The 15,244-nt window shown below is 41.8% G+C and overlaps 1 protein-coding gene across 1 annotated transcript; it reads left to right on the top strand.

Moving 5' to 3' along the window:
- Positions 1–2,574: 2,574 nt before the first annotated feature.
- On the top strand, positions 2,575–3,549 carry LOC142503281 (olfactory receptor class A-like protein 1). Its single transcript, XM_075615443.1, has one exon. The coding sequence runs from the start codon at positions 2,575–2,577 to the stop codon at positions 3,547–3,549; it is 975 nt and encodes a 324-aa protein (XP_075471558.1).
- The last annotated feature ends 11,695 nt before the right edge of the window (positions 3,550–15,244 follow it).

A 15,244-nucleotide genomic window follows, 5' to 3' on the forward strand; every position in this document is an offset into this window, starting at 1 on the left:
AGAACCTCTACACTGGTTCTGTTTAGCCGGGCATTGAATTGGGGATCCCCCTGTTACTGGGGGGACCCATGTAACTTTCTGGGGATACCTTACACCCCTATGCCCTGCTTGCCTTTCTGGTCTGTGCTGAAGCAGGGAGTCCTAGTGATGAGTTGCAAAAGTGTTTCCAGAGCAGGCTTTTGACCAGAGCCTTGTGCCTACATGTATCCTGGTTGCCTGACCTGACTCCTGGGTACATTATTGGGGCGCCCAGAAACTCTGGACCCCGACTATCTATGCACAATCTAAGACTTTCCCCGCAAAATCCCAGTCTGAAACTCATAGCCTAGCAATCCAATTAAGTTTGCTACAGTAGATACCTTATTAATTGTTCAGTCTTAATTAATTCCCTGTTGTATGATGTCAGAATAAAATGATTATAAATACAGATACAACTCCATACCATTTAACAATACAGCATTGAACAGGGGAGGCTGACTGAAGAGGTAATATCAATATAGAACCGCCCCCCCGCCCCCAAAAAAAGGGTTTTAACTTTAGAACAGTGCATACTGGAATGCGATCTGTGACTGAAGTTTATCCCTTCCCCCTGTGCAGTATGAGTATGAGTTTTATGACTTGAAGTTTTACAGTAAATGGTCCTTGTTGTTGATGTTGTTGATGTAAGAGTGTGTGTGTGTGTGTGTGTGTGTATGTCTGTATGTAATATAAATTGGTAAAGAGCACACAGTGTATACAGCACTTTATAAAGGTGTGTGTGTGGAGTGAGAGTGTACCGGTATATCAAGTGTGTGGGAATGTAAGAGGCTGTGGCATAACTAAATGTGTGTGTGTGGATACTATATGGTCCCCATTGGTATATAGGTATGGCACCACTAGATAGATAGATAGATAGATAGATAGATAGATAGATAGATAGATAGATAGATAGATAGATAGATAGATAGATAGATAGATAGATAGAAGGATTTAAGGTGGCAAATTGGGGTTGAGGGTTGGAGGACAACATTTATATGAGATAAGAAAAGTATGTTTGCTTGGCAAGGGAGTGACTTCCTCTAGTTCCACAGTATGTGAGCACTTTTGGAGATAGTGGGTGAAAGGTGTGTGCCATAGTTTAGGCTTCGATTGTCGGGGCAACATGCAGTGGCAAGAGAAGTTTTGTCAAAGGTTGACTGAGAGTATGCTGTTGTATAGAGTGGTTACTAGATTTTGGGTACTAGAAATTGTGATATGGTCCACGGGGATGATAGATGACAGTGAGACATAGGGGAAAGACATGGGCAGTGTGAACTTCAAAGATGAGAAAGAAAGTGAGGGAAATTGGGGTAGGTCATGAAATGTGCAGCGTGGTGAAAGTAGTATGCCAACTCTTCCACCCTGTCTATTCCCCGGTCTGGGGGTGTGGCTGAGGGAGAGACCACCATAGGAGGATGCAGCAGTAGAGGTGGTGTCTGAGGGGTTGAGATATTGATTCTGTAATGGCTAGGAGGTTGAGAGAGTTGGAAATGAACAAGTCATGTATTGCAATGAGTTTGTTGTAGACCAATTGTGCATTCCATAGGGCACAGGAAAAGGGAAGGAAAGGTGTAATGGGGATAAGGTTGGAGTCATTAGCTATGTGTTTTAAGAAATAATAGCATGTTCTTGTATAGCGCTACTAGCTTTTTTTACATAGTGCTTTACAGAGACATTTTGCAGGCACAGGTCCCTGCCCCATGGAGCTCACAATCTATGTTTTTTTGGTGCCTGAGGCACAGGGAGATAAAGTGACTTGCCCAAGGTCACAAGGAGCCAACACCAGGAAACTTTGGGACATGGTGTGGGATGTGAACAGATTGGAATGTGAGTAGGGCCAGGATTGCAGGACATGTTGCAACAGAGTAGGGGTAGTAGGAGAGGAAGAGAGAGTATGTTGTAATTTTGCTTGGGGGTATGGGGGGGGGGGGGGCGTGATGTGAGAAGCAGATGAGTTGATAGCTGAAGAATTAGAGAGATGATAGTAGATAATAGAAAGTTAGACAAGAGGGTTTATGGGTAATACTGTGAAGCTAGGGCTAGATACAAAGTGTTAGTGAGAGCGTAGTCATGGTATTCCAAAGTTAAGATGTGGCAGAAATCATTACTGAATATGGGGCTGCAGTGTATTCAGCTTGCTTGTGCAGTGCACAAACAGCATACTGTTTGATGTGTGCACTTTGGCTGCTGCGACAGTTTGCTGCCAGGGTGTTTTGAAAGGGGTTGCTGAGGGAATTGGAGGATGGCGTAGTCATGGGAAGGAGATGTGATGTGTGTGAGTGGATGAAAAGTTTTGGAAGAGATTGCAGAAGGTGAAGGGAGGGGAAGGAGAAGGAGTGGGTTATATGGTGCAGACTTACAAATGTACGATATTACTGTAGAGCAATGAGCTCACCGAAAGCAGTAATATCCTCACACATACGTATAAAATTGCTGGAAGATCCAGAGAGACTGAAGTACAGTAAACCTTTTATCAAACTCCTGTAAAACTCTTTCAGTCACTTATAAATGTTCTCTTTGAAATGTGCTTGCAGGTGTCTGAAATTAAAAAGCATCATGGAGATTCGTCTTCTTTTTAAAGCCCTGGGTTTCATCCTTTTGGTGATCATCGGGATTCCTAGCAATACATATATTTTGTTGAAATTTACCTATATCAGAATAGCAGAGAAGAAGCTCCTACCAACTAACATCCTCCTGATGGTCCTGGCTTTAGTAAATCTTCTTGTTGTCCTCTCCCGTGTCATCCCCCAGTCCCTGAACGCCATAGGATTGGAGGATTTACTGGATGACTCAAAGTGCAAACTCGTCATTTACACCTACAGAGTGAGTAGGGCCATGTCCATTTGTGTCACCAGTTTGCTTAGCTGTCACCAGTGTATCCTCATCGCTCCAACCACTGGGATGTGGTCTTATCTTAAACAAAAGGTGACCCAGAATGTGTTGGTCATCATTATACCCATCATGTGCATCAATCTTATAATGTATCGCACCAGCATCATGTATGTCCATGCCAAGAAGAATTCCACTTCACCATATACATTGCACTTGGTGTACTGTGATACAGACTATTTGACCTACATCAATTATATTGTTAATGGAGCATTCTTTGCCTTACGAGACTTTCTTTTTGTGGGGCTCATGACTCTGGCGAGTACTTACATTGTGTATGTGTTGCTCTGTCATGAGAAATCCATAAAAGGCATACGGAGCTCAGACAGAGACAAAGGAAAATCAGTTGAGTACAAGGCTTCTAGAGCTGTCATCTTGTTGGTTGTCACGTATGCACTGTTATTTGGGATGGATAACTGCATGTGGATCTACACCCTGACCCTGTCTAATGCGAGTCCTAGCATGAATGATGCCAGAGTAGTGCTATCTTGCTCTTACTCTGCTCTGAGTCCTATAGTCATCATCGCTACCAACCCCAAATTACAACAGAGGGCAAACATTTTACAAAGAAGGAGACTGTTACCCTGGAATCACCAGGGAGATTCAGGAAGCAGCATTCAAGTGAATTGCATCAGCAAATAGCTGTGATAAGAAATGAACATGTATGTGTATGTTTGAAAGTCAACATTTATTGTTTATGGTTTTTAAAACCCAGTTGTATAGAATACTTCGGCATAAAAGTGGGTTCAGTAGTTAAAAAATGTCATGTATAGTTCTGCAGACAGAACACTCTTGTCTGAATAAGTTTACGCATACATTTAAAACCAAATTTGAGACTTTTTGTGGTGATATGATAATCGGCTGCTTATATTCAATTTCACACCGCCATGCATATACTTGACTTTTAGTAGTTTAAGTATAATTAACCTGCATTCAAAAATAGTGAAATACTGTTAATGCTGTTTGAAATTAGAGAAGTGTAAACTTATCACAAACATTTGTGAACTCAGCAAAAAACTGTATGCTGGGTCTTGAGGGGGTGTGGGGGTGGGGGGAGGAATGCAAGAAAATCCCTGGGTGTTACATGGCCAATGTGTAGGTCCCATCAATCATGTGCTCTCATTTTCATTTTATGCAATTAACCAAACATTTGATAGAAATTTCTCCCACCAGAAAAATGTGCAAATGGAAAAACAGCAAATTTGAACATATCTGATTGAAAGTTTTCCAAACCCTTCCTCCTGCATCCTATTCACAATGTTCCATTCAAGACCAACTCACTGTAATAAATATTACCACTCCCACCTTAAAACCTTTAATTGCCAGAGGTGTTAAATCCCCCTGCTGACTCCACACTAACATGCATAATTTACTTGGTTCACACTCTTTTCTGGCCTTACACTCATGTGCCCCAGATTACATGTACAGAACTAGTTTAAATTTATACATTATAGCATATTATTGAAGGCTGCCCATCCAGCAGGTGTTAACAATGCAGGAACAAGGTAACACCACATAACCACAATCTCTCTAGTTCCACATTTAAAATTAGAAGTAAATGGGGAAAAAGGAGTTCTTCCCTAACATCCCAGCACCCTGGCTAGGTAAAAACTGTGTGAATTGACACAACGATTACATGCTACTGTATATACATTGAAATACTTTGTGTGCACACAATTTTACAAATTAAAGCAAATATTCAAGAAGACTTTATTTCTCAACCAGAAGTGAATCTCTTAGACAATGCAATGCTATAAACTTTTTCTCTTCTTTACAACAATGTAGAACTAGTTAAGAGACATTAAAGCTGCAGTTCAGGCTCCCGTTTTTTTTTAGTTTTTTTTTTTACTTCAATAGTTTCATGTGGGCAATCTCTACTTACCTAAAAAACTGCATAGCTGCCGGTCAATTCGTTCTCCGTCTATTGATTGGCAAAGTTTGGCGACATCTTTAAATATGGGGAATGTAAATCGCTGCTATAGGAACAAGCATGCGTGTTATAATAGAATACAAGAAAATTGGTCTTTCAAAGTTGTTTTTTTTAAAACAGAAAATTCTAAAAGTATTTTTTCTTACTACAGAACAGATTTATTAAAAAAAAACACACATGCAGGATATTGACTGAACTGCTGCTTTAACTCTATCTTATTGTCTTCGGCACAACAACAGAGATTCTAATTGTGGATGTTTCAATTTTTATTTGAATCTTATATTTTTAATAAATTGTACATGTGTTTTTGAAATACTGTTCAAATCATTAATTACAAGAGGCCTTCATATTTTTCTGCAAATAAAACTTTATTTTTTCTAGATTTCCCACCTAGATATTACTATCCCTTTTCTTACCTTCCCTATCCTTCCCTCTGACCCCCTTTTTTCACCTGTTAATTAGCACCACAAGGACACCCTCTTTCATACATGCAGGGATGCATATTCCCAGGTGCCCATAGTTAAATATTTTGTCCCTGGCGCCTTTATGTTGCCGAGTTGCTATTGACCCAAAACATTGTACGGTTGTTTTATTCTTTGTATTTTAAGGGCTTGAGGTAAACAAAAATGTTTAATACTCTGGAGTGCTGTGGACAACCCCATAATTGACGCTTTTGCAGAGGGTGAGCAGAAAAAGAGGGGTGGTTAGGTGCGCAGTGACGGCCCTTCCGCCTCAGCAAGCAGGGAAATAACCTGCAACAAGGGAAACAAAGGTGTCGGTACTGAGTACCAGACAGTACTGTCACAAAAAAAAACCCCTGTGGTCATACATACATATATATATGCCGGTAGCAAGACATTTCAAACATTTCAAACATGGTTTAGCTACGCTTAGATGCATGCCCATAATGCAAGCGCACGTCCATCCTCGGGGTGGTGATAGAGGCAAATTGTTACTCCAACTGGAAATGAGGACTTCACACCTTGGCCCCTCGAGGTCTTAACGAAGACTTTAAGCTTGGTTGCTTTCTGTGATCTTATTCTGCTGATCTCTATTTGGACTCTTTCTGATTATGTGCTTATTATATTTGGATAACGTGTTTATTGGGGGGTCATTCATCATGTGCTTGGGGTGCAGTATTGCTCCATTATGCTATATACCTTTATTTAACTGCTTCACAGCACTTTGCTGAATGGACTTGCAACCCTCTCTTCTCTCCCCCCTCTCTCACAGGTATTCCCCAACTTGTTTGTGTTTACAGGGAGATTCATGTATTTACGGGCACTCGCGCTAATGGTGCTGAGACGGTGGGTCCCGACTGACTGCATAGGGTTACGCGCATGCGCAATGTTTACACAATTGGCTTCCGTGGCAACTCAACGCTTAACTCGCACTGCCTGGCAACGGAGGATGCCATCATTCCCTACTAGAGACGGACGCCCTCCTCACATGAGCATGCGCACAAGGACTGTATCTTTTAACATGTTGACTCACCTCTGCCAATCAAGATGGCCACCACGCACCTGTGATGTTGCTTGATGCTTTGAATCTCCTTGATTGATCAATTGGCTCCATCTAATTGATTTCACTTGGTGCACTATGGGTATAAAGGTCTTCTGGGTGCCATTGTCCACTAGCACGCCCCTGAGGAAGGTCCTTTCTGGACCGAAACGTTGGTTCTAAGTGTTACTTGTGTATTTCACTAATACAGTTGTTTGATTTACCTTTTGAGTGCTGTTTCTTGCTTTCTTGCTTGGGAAGCAGTGGTTGTCTTTTTATATATACACACACACACACCATCCTTGCATCATTTATACACATACAATATATATATATATATATATATATATATATATATATATATATATATATATATATAGTCATGTGAAAAAGAAAGTACACCCTCTTTGAATTCAATGGTTTTACATATCAGGACATAATAACAATCATCTGTTCCTTAGCAGGTCTAAAAATTAGATAAATACAACCTCAGATGAACAACAACACATGATATATTACACTGTGTCATGATTTATTTAACAAAAATAAAGCCAAAATGGAGAAGCCATGTGTGAAAAACTAAGTACACCCTTACTGCTTCCATAGGAATTAAAATGCTAAGTAGCAGGCACAGGTGCTGCTAATCAAATGCCCTTGATTAATTGATCATCAGTTAGTGTGACCACCACTATTAAAGCTGAAGTTTTAGCAGTTTGCTGGTCTGGAGCATTCAGGTGTGTGTTAACACAATGCCAAGGAGGAAAGACATCAGCAAAGATCTTAGAGAAGCAATTGTTGCTGCCCATCAATCTGGGAAGGGTTATAAGGCATTTCCAAACAATTTAAAGTCCATCATTCTACAGTGAGAAAGATTATTCAAAAGTGGAAAACATTCAAGAGAGTAGCCAATCTTCCCAGGAGTGGACATCCCAGAGAAAGAAAGAAATAAAGAATATATTTTACTGATACTGAAAATTCTACTTGATCCATATTAATAACGAGTTATATTCAAACTCTAATATAATCTATATATAACAACAATTATGTTTAGGAATAAAACAGAAGTAAATATAATGTGTGTTAAGTTACAGTACAACAGGAAATGTGTAGAAATGCAAAGATAATGCTCCAGACCCTACAATCAGGTCATTGCCCATAGGAGTTAGCCACAGAACATCCACAGATAACTTCATAGCTAGACAGCATCACAAATGATGGAAAGTAGCGTGGATGGGATCTAGCATGTTCAGAGACCAAAGGAATATGGAGGAATGTTATTTTTAAAGTCTAATTTCATTATCTGAACAAGACTATGCTATAGCTAGAGTGGTAGATATGGGAATAGTTGAAGATGATCAATGGACTAAATTAGAACTAAAGGAAGGCCTAGCATATATTAAGATACCACAAATGGAACAAGGGAGAGGATCCAAGTATTATGAGGTAGACGCTGATAACTGTTGGGTTGACAGGAGTTGCTTAACCTGCCGACTTCACCAAATGTACTGACAGGAAATACTTATTCAAAATGCACTGATAGAATGCTTGTTCGGATTGTCGATATCACCCACGAGCACACCAATATAAATTGTCAGTCAAATATTGTTTATTGAAATACTTAACTGAGGACAGTGTTAGCAGTCAGTATACTTACAATGCATAAAGAATATAATGGTGCACACCATTAAAGAGAAACTCTAAAATAATTATCAAGAAAGCTGATAAAGGGGGTGCATTGGTTATGCAGAACTATGACATAGACTGGAAGCACTAAGACAGTTGGGGGACACAGACTGTTATACACTGGTGACACACTTTATTCGAGCTCGGCTAGTCCCACGAATTCGGGTATACCCGGGTGTATTGAGGTTTGTGACTGTTTTCTGCCCGAGTGCATTGAGGTATTTTCCAAGCAGGGATTGAAGAATTTTATTCCCGCTGGCTGCAATACTGCACAGTATATATATATATACTGCATTACAATTCATGAATTTATGCCATCTGGTAGACACGCGAAGCATTGCAGCCTATTAAATTCTAATCATTATCATTTAACAGATCAGCCGCCCGTCAGCCAGGCATGAACCCAGGCTGGGAAGGCAAACACAACGGGGCTTGTCAGAGGTGAGGAGCGGCGCATTCCAGGTATCTGCCAGGTACATACTGGGTATTTGCTCGAATAAAGTGTGTCGGTGCAGTACTTTGCTACATCATGACCCCACAAACACTTATCAGCAAGAGATAAGTAACATTCTTTCACTGGGCTTGGAAACTCGTAGATCTCCGAGTCAGAATTAGATTTCTTGACAATGAGTAACCCTTGACGTCCTGTGCTATACAGTATTTGTTACCTATGATACATAAGAGTCTCCACAATCCCCCTGGCAGGGGGTACATTTACATCTCCGTGTACTATCAGAAAATACTGTATTATTGTCGGTATATCGATGACCTGTTCATCATATGGGAAGGTAGCGAGAATGAGCTTATTGATTTTTTTTAATTACCTTGAACAAATCCCTTCGCCAGTGCACTTCACCAAAAGTTGGAGTGACTCACAAATTTCCTTTTTGGACGGTTTGGTCGCTTTTGATGGGCATACTTTACACACTGATCTGTATCGTAAACCAACAGATAGGAATTCAACATTATGGGCATCAAGTTTTCATCCAATATCATTAAAAAAATATGCTGCCCTATTCACAAAGAATAAGGGCGACATGGGTGGTGGATAGCGATAGACCCGTAAAATTGGATGAGACATTGAATGAGATCAAAACAAGATTCTTGATGCGTGGACATAAAAAATCGACCATTGATAAAGCCTTTCAGAGAGACCTAATAGGAAACTCACAAAGGGACAGTTCAGAAAGGATAAATATTGTAAGCAAATACACAACTACCAGTAGGTTTATTAAGAATAGTATTAATAAGTATTGGAGGCTTTTACAGATTGATGAATCATTGAGTACTATATGTACAGAAAAACCTAGATTTGCATATCAAAGAGGACAAAATATTAGGGACATTTTGACCTGTGCAGATGATAATAAATATTACAACGCACCACACTTTCTCAAACCTAAACCAGGTTGTTATAAATGTTATGGATGCTCCGTGTGTAACAGTCTTAATACTGAGGTCAAATTTTGTCATCCTAGAAGTGGGAAAAAATATAAAATCAACAATAGGATAACATGTACCACAACCAATGTCATAAATACCGTCAAATGCCCTTGTGGGCTAGTATACGTTGGCAAAACCAGCAGGATGTTAAAAACGCGATTTATCAAAAATGAAATGCTAAGAAAGTGGAGACTGCATTGATTTCTCACTGCACTTATTTTAAACACACGGTGTCCTCCCTTAAATTAATTGGACTTGATCAAATACAAAAGACCTTCTCAGGGTTAGATAAGGACACTGCTCTCTTACAAAGAGAAGCATTCTGGACGTTTACGCTTGACACTGTCTTCCCTAGGGGGCTTAATGTTTTTATGTCCCTCAATAGTTTTCAAAACATCAGATAATGCGGGCATATGTGTTTGTCTCAATTCTATATGTTCACTGGATGCTGCTGCTGCTGATCTTCTCCTCATTTGTCACATTTATTTTGCAAAACTGATTTTATTGACATAGATAATTTTGGCATTTAGCCTCGTTATATCTTTCCTCCCCTCTCCTTCCACATACTTTATTGTGGGGGTTTGGGTTTTGTTTTTATATGTGGTGGGTTAGCACTTGTTTATTGAACATCATACCCATACTCACGTATCCCTCCTCCATGATCTTCAATGTGAAGCTGGAGGATGAGCATATCTGCAGACATAACTGCGCATGCGCGAAGAAGGATCACTACATGGACACTTGTGGATGGGATGTCAGGATCTCCACTCTCCGCAGCGATGGATGCACCAGTGGAAGTATCACGAGAAGGATGGGGCAATCGGGATCCAGGAACAAGAACGAAACGTGATGACATCATCCGGAATGGAGCAGGGAGCCAGGTGTGCGCGCACACATGCCGGAATCCGGAAGAGATTGAGGGAGGCACACGTGGGAGAACCGGACAAGATTTTAAGTAATTTCACCTGTGTTTGGGACTGCTTATAGTGGATACTTTGTGATTATGGGTATTCTATCTTCACTTGAGAAAGACCACACAGTTGGTTGAAACGTTGTGTTTAATGATTGAATAAATTCTTCTTTTTTGACAAATCCATAGTGTCCTGGAACATCTATTTTTCAAGCAGTCAGGATACCACACACACATTTTTTCCCTGGGGAACCACGACACCCTGCACAGGTGCATGGCAATTAGAGTTATGTACTCTGCAATCATGTATTGCTGGACACACGGCATGGCTTAACCATTAGACTTGTTCATTGGTGAGGTTCTGCCCCCTTACTCCCAAGACAAAGCTTAAATACCCTCATCTCAGACAACCAGGGGCTGTGAGTCAGCAAGACATTCACTAAAACATTACCCTCTTTGAGTGCCAGCCCTGGACTTACACAGTCACTGTAAAAAAGGAAGCATCTTCCGAGCAGAAGCACAAAGAAGATATAAACTGTTTGACATACAAAACAAGCTACCATATTTACCATTATAGCATAGTAAGCATTTTTTCTAAGAGACAACCATTAACCCATTACATGCCCTGGGGCCTAGAATGTTACTGAAAAGTTAATGAACAAAAAATGTTGACTAAATATTTGCAAGCATGAACCATAAGAGACAGAATAGACTTCATTCCTTATATTCCACCTGTTGTCTTTGAGGGTTCATTTGGCCTATCCCACAAATAAAGGCCTGATCTGGTAAACCTTGTACAGTAGCAATTTCTTTATTATTAAAGCATAAAGCCCCCTTGCTGGGTCTATTTATCAATGCTAGGTGTCTAGTGACATAGATCACAGTAACATTAGTCCAAAATTGTTGACTGGTATTGATTGGTATGAACAGGTATCCATTTTCGTCGCTTACCGAAATGTCTCCACAGATCCAGCAATCTTTTTGGTTAGTTGCTTGCATGTTCTCACAAAGGTGCTGGTCACCCACAAAGCTGCTCCTGGAACCACAATTTGTAACAAAGGAAGGAAGCAACAAAGGAAAGAAAGTGTCCTACGGAATGCACTCGTGGGAAAATGTGTTGTATTAATGGTAATTAAAACCCTTTTATTAAGTATTTTAAAAAATAGTCTGGAAATAGGGATCAGGTATACAAATCCATGACCTGTCCCTAAGGGTATTAGCCCTACATTGCATCACTGTGTAGAATTACACTTACTTGACTGTTTTAGGCAGATGCGGACATATTTCCACTCTATTCCCCATCCCTATATCTCAAAGGAAGGAAGCATTAAGCAACAGATATTAATTGTACAAGGGTTGATACACAGACCTATTTTCCCATCTGTGAGCACTAAATGGCTACTTCCTTGTCCTGCTGCACTAACCTCCCCCCCGTCTTCTCTTCTTTGTCTCAGATAAATCTAAACCCCAAACCTTAGTCCCTGCTGCAACTCGGGGTCCCTTGATTTCACCTGTATACCAATGGACACTGGTATCACTATATTGACAATACCAAGCACAGTGCCTGCTTCAATATGTCGTTCTATATCTGTCCCAGTCAACTGTATTTGCCACGGATGAGTGACAGTCACTACCATTACCTCCCCTGTCGTCCACACCCATCTTCAGTTCTATATCGAATTGAACACCATGAGGGCGTCAGAGGGCAGTGGTCCCTGTATTTCGATGTCATATAATGTATTCCCTGAGGAAAGTCGTTGTTGCGTCATGAGTAATTCTAGGGGTATGGGGTCCTAATACCTGGTGAGTGTTTCAACCTGTTCCACAGGGGTGAGCAAACTGAAGAGATTTTCAGGGGGGGAGGGAAGAGGAAGGTGTGGCATATACAGAGGCCCCACGCTCTTCCCTAAAACATTTAAATAAAGTACCGGGGGGACCGGATGAGGCCACTGTGACTTCCCTTACCTTGTCTCCGACGGCTTCACAGGATGTGAATACCATGACAACACGGCATCAAATGATGCGTCAGGGTCATGTGACCTTGTGTTGCCATGGCAACATGATGTCACATGACGCTGCGTCATTATTTGATGCTAGAGACAAGGTAAGGGTTGGGTGCGAGCATGTGGGGAGAGCAGGCAAGGGGCGCAGACTGAAAAGTTTGTGCATCCCTGCTGGGTGGGGATGTGGTGTTCTCTCGGTGCCCCCCTTCATCCTAGCATATGGGGTAGTTTTCCCGAGACCCTTTTCCCACCCTCTGAGGGTGTGCGATGCTGTGAGTGCTTTCACAAGGATCCAGTCCAGTGTGTTCTCTGATCTGATTGGGTCTTATCGAGAATTCCATAAGCCTGGACCACTTGTTACAGAGATAGCTTTCTCAGCTACCGGGGTTGGATTCCATACCTCTCCTGTAGGGATCATTTCCACTTCAGCATGGCAGCCCGTTGTGCAACATGGATGGAATCAGACCCTGATCTCGTAGCCATGTTTCTATGGGAATTCAGTTTTTACTGTGACTTTTTTCCTGTCCAGTGATTTGTTCCACCGCTTGAATGGCCGTGCAGGTCGCAAACAACATCTTTTCCAGTGTGGTACATCGTTGTTGGGCCAGGGTGAGTTGTTTTGACCAGAATTCCACTGGTGTTTGTTGCTTCTGGTTACTTTTACTGGTTTCCTGATATAATCCAGAGAACATAGCATTGTCAGTGCAGGTAACCTTCAACTTGAAAAAAAATTCCTGGCTTCGGAGGACCTAACCATTGATGTTGTGGAATCGCCTCCTTATCTGCTTGGAAGGCACTCTGTTGATCTGCCCCCCACGAGAATCATGACTTCTTTTTTGGTGTTGCAGTTATGGATTTCAATGATTTGGAGGGGATCTGTCGAGTGGGCACGCACCAAACCATACCCAAAAACTGTACCTCTGGTCCAGGGCCCTGTACCTTCTTGCTGTTTATAGTCCAGCCTCTGTCAGTCATATGGGTCATTACAGTCTTGAGGACTGCTCCCACCTGTTCCATAGTCCCTGTCAGGATCACATCATCGCTATAATGAAACACTTGAGCGGACAGTGTTAGAGAAGCCAGGTCCCTAGCCACCATTGCATGACTTATGGTGGTTGAATGCAGATATCCTTGAAGGACCACTTGGAAGGTGTATTGATGACCTTCCCAGGTAAAGGCGGATTGGTCCTGTGAATTGGCACTGAGGGTGTTTTCTAAGTCAATCACAGCATGGCAGGCTCCAACTTTCCTAGCAATAGCTTTCATGGGTCTCATATAAAAAAACTTTGTGTGGGAATCCAAATGTAAACATCCCCCTTACTGCAGCTACACTTTATCCAATTAACACTTCTATTCCTGGTATAGTTTCCTCAACAGACAACAGAATCCAAACTGTCCCATCCTCCCACACCAAGAGGGGCCTTGTCAGCATCCCTGTAACTTTTTTTGTTTATATTTATTGGAAATCTCTCCCAATCTAATTTCCAATCTCTCCACGTCAGTTTGAAAGTGCAGGCATATTTTGTTCTGCACCATTAAACAGTATATTTTTTTCACACACAGGAGTCTGATCTAATTCATATCCTCTTTATTCTCGGTGCATATATCCATTATCGGAATTCTCTGACTCATATTCCCCAGGGCCCCACTCACTCTCCTGCACAATTTTTGAGGGCAAAGCCACATATTTCTCTTTGATGCTTCCTGCACTCTGGACCACAGTCATATCCACTTGGTCTTTAAGCGCCTGCACATCAGACCGAATCGCATTCAGTTCACAGTGCAACTTATATTCTTCCTGTAAATCACCCAAAACACATGGGTGGCAGCCTTTCACTCATTCATTCCGTATCCTGACAAATTGAACCTCTTAACCATATCACCTAAGGGACACCTACTCTCAGGGTGTATAGGAAGCCTATATTTACTGAACTCCTGAGCCACAGGCAACCAGAGACCAGTTCTAGTTACCCATTCAGGCAAAACCACACAGACTCTCCCCCCTTTTCTGCCGTTTTCCAAAACATTTTGTATCTTTGACACACACTGTCTAGGTTTGAGCGATGATAAAAATAACAAAAAATATTATCAAAATAAATACTCTTTCTTTAGATTTACTAGAACAAAGTGACCTTCATTTTCAAATCCTATCCATGTCTTCACTTCATATTTTCTCACTTACACTGCTCACATCACCCTAAAATCCACAGAGCTTGAGACACAGCAGAGGGGAGTGAGGGAGTGAATAAGAGTATCAGGAGGGGGGGGGGGGGTTAGGGGGGTTTGCTTGGAAAAGAAGGTGCACGGGGGGGGGGAAGAGATTCAGGGGCAAAGATGAAGGGGAAATAAGAGTCCCGGGGGGAGGAAGGGGATGAGTAAGAGTCCCGGGGGGAGGGGAAGAATAGAGGGAAGAAAGGAGAAGAGTTCCAGGGGGTAGGAAGAAGGGGGTTAAGTGTTACAGAGGGAAGGGGAAAGAAGGAAAGAGGGGGAAGGGGAAAGGAGGAGGGAAAGAGAAAGGAGGAGGGAATGGGAAAGGTGGAGGGGGACAGGGTAATAAGGAGGGTTAACAGCCTCAGGGGTAAAGGTGGGTGTGGTAGTGAGGAGAGGGTTTCATGTTGAGAGCAGCCCCCTCTCTTTTGTCCCCATCCCGCCCCACACACTGAGCAGTTCTGAAAGACCTGCCAGTCGCAGATGCCACCAGCTCCTGGACCTGCTTTGATGTTTTACTAGTAAAGCAGGAAAGGGTGTGCCATAAGCGGATTTGGCACAGTGATTGATAGGTCACTTAGCACCACAAAACCCAGGTGCCAGGGATAACGTTTTTAGACGTGGCCTCCTGTGAAATTTCCACCCGTTAAATATTTTTTT

This window comes from Ascaphus truei, chromosome 9 (assembly GCF_040206685.1).
Source record: "Ascaphus truei isolate aAscTru1 chromosome 9, aAscTru1.hap1, whole genome shotgun sequence".
NCBI lineage: Eukaryota > Metazoa > Chordata > Amphibia > Anura > Ascaphidae > Ascaphus > Ascaphus truei.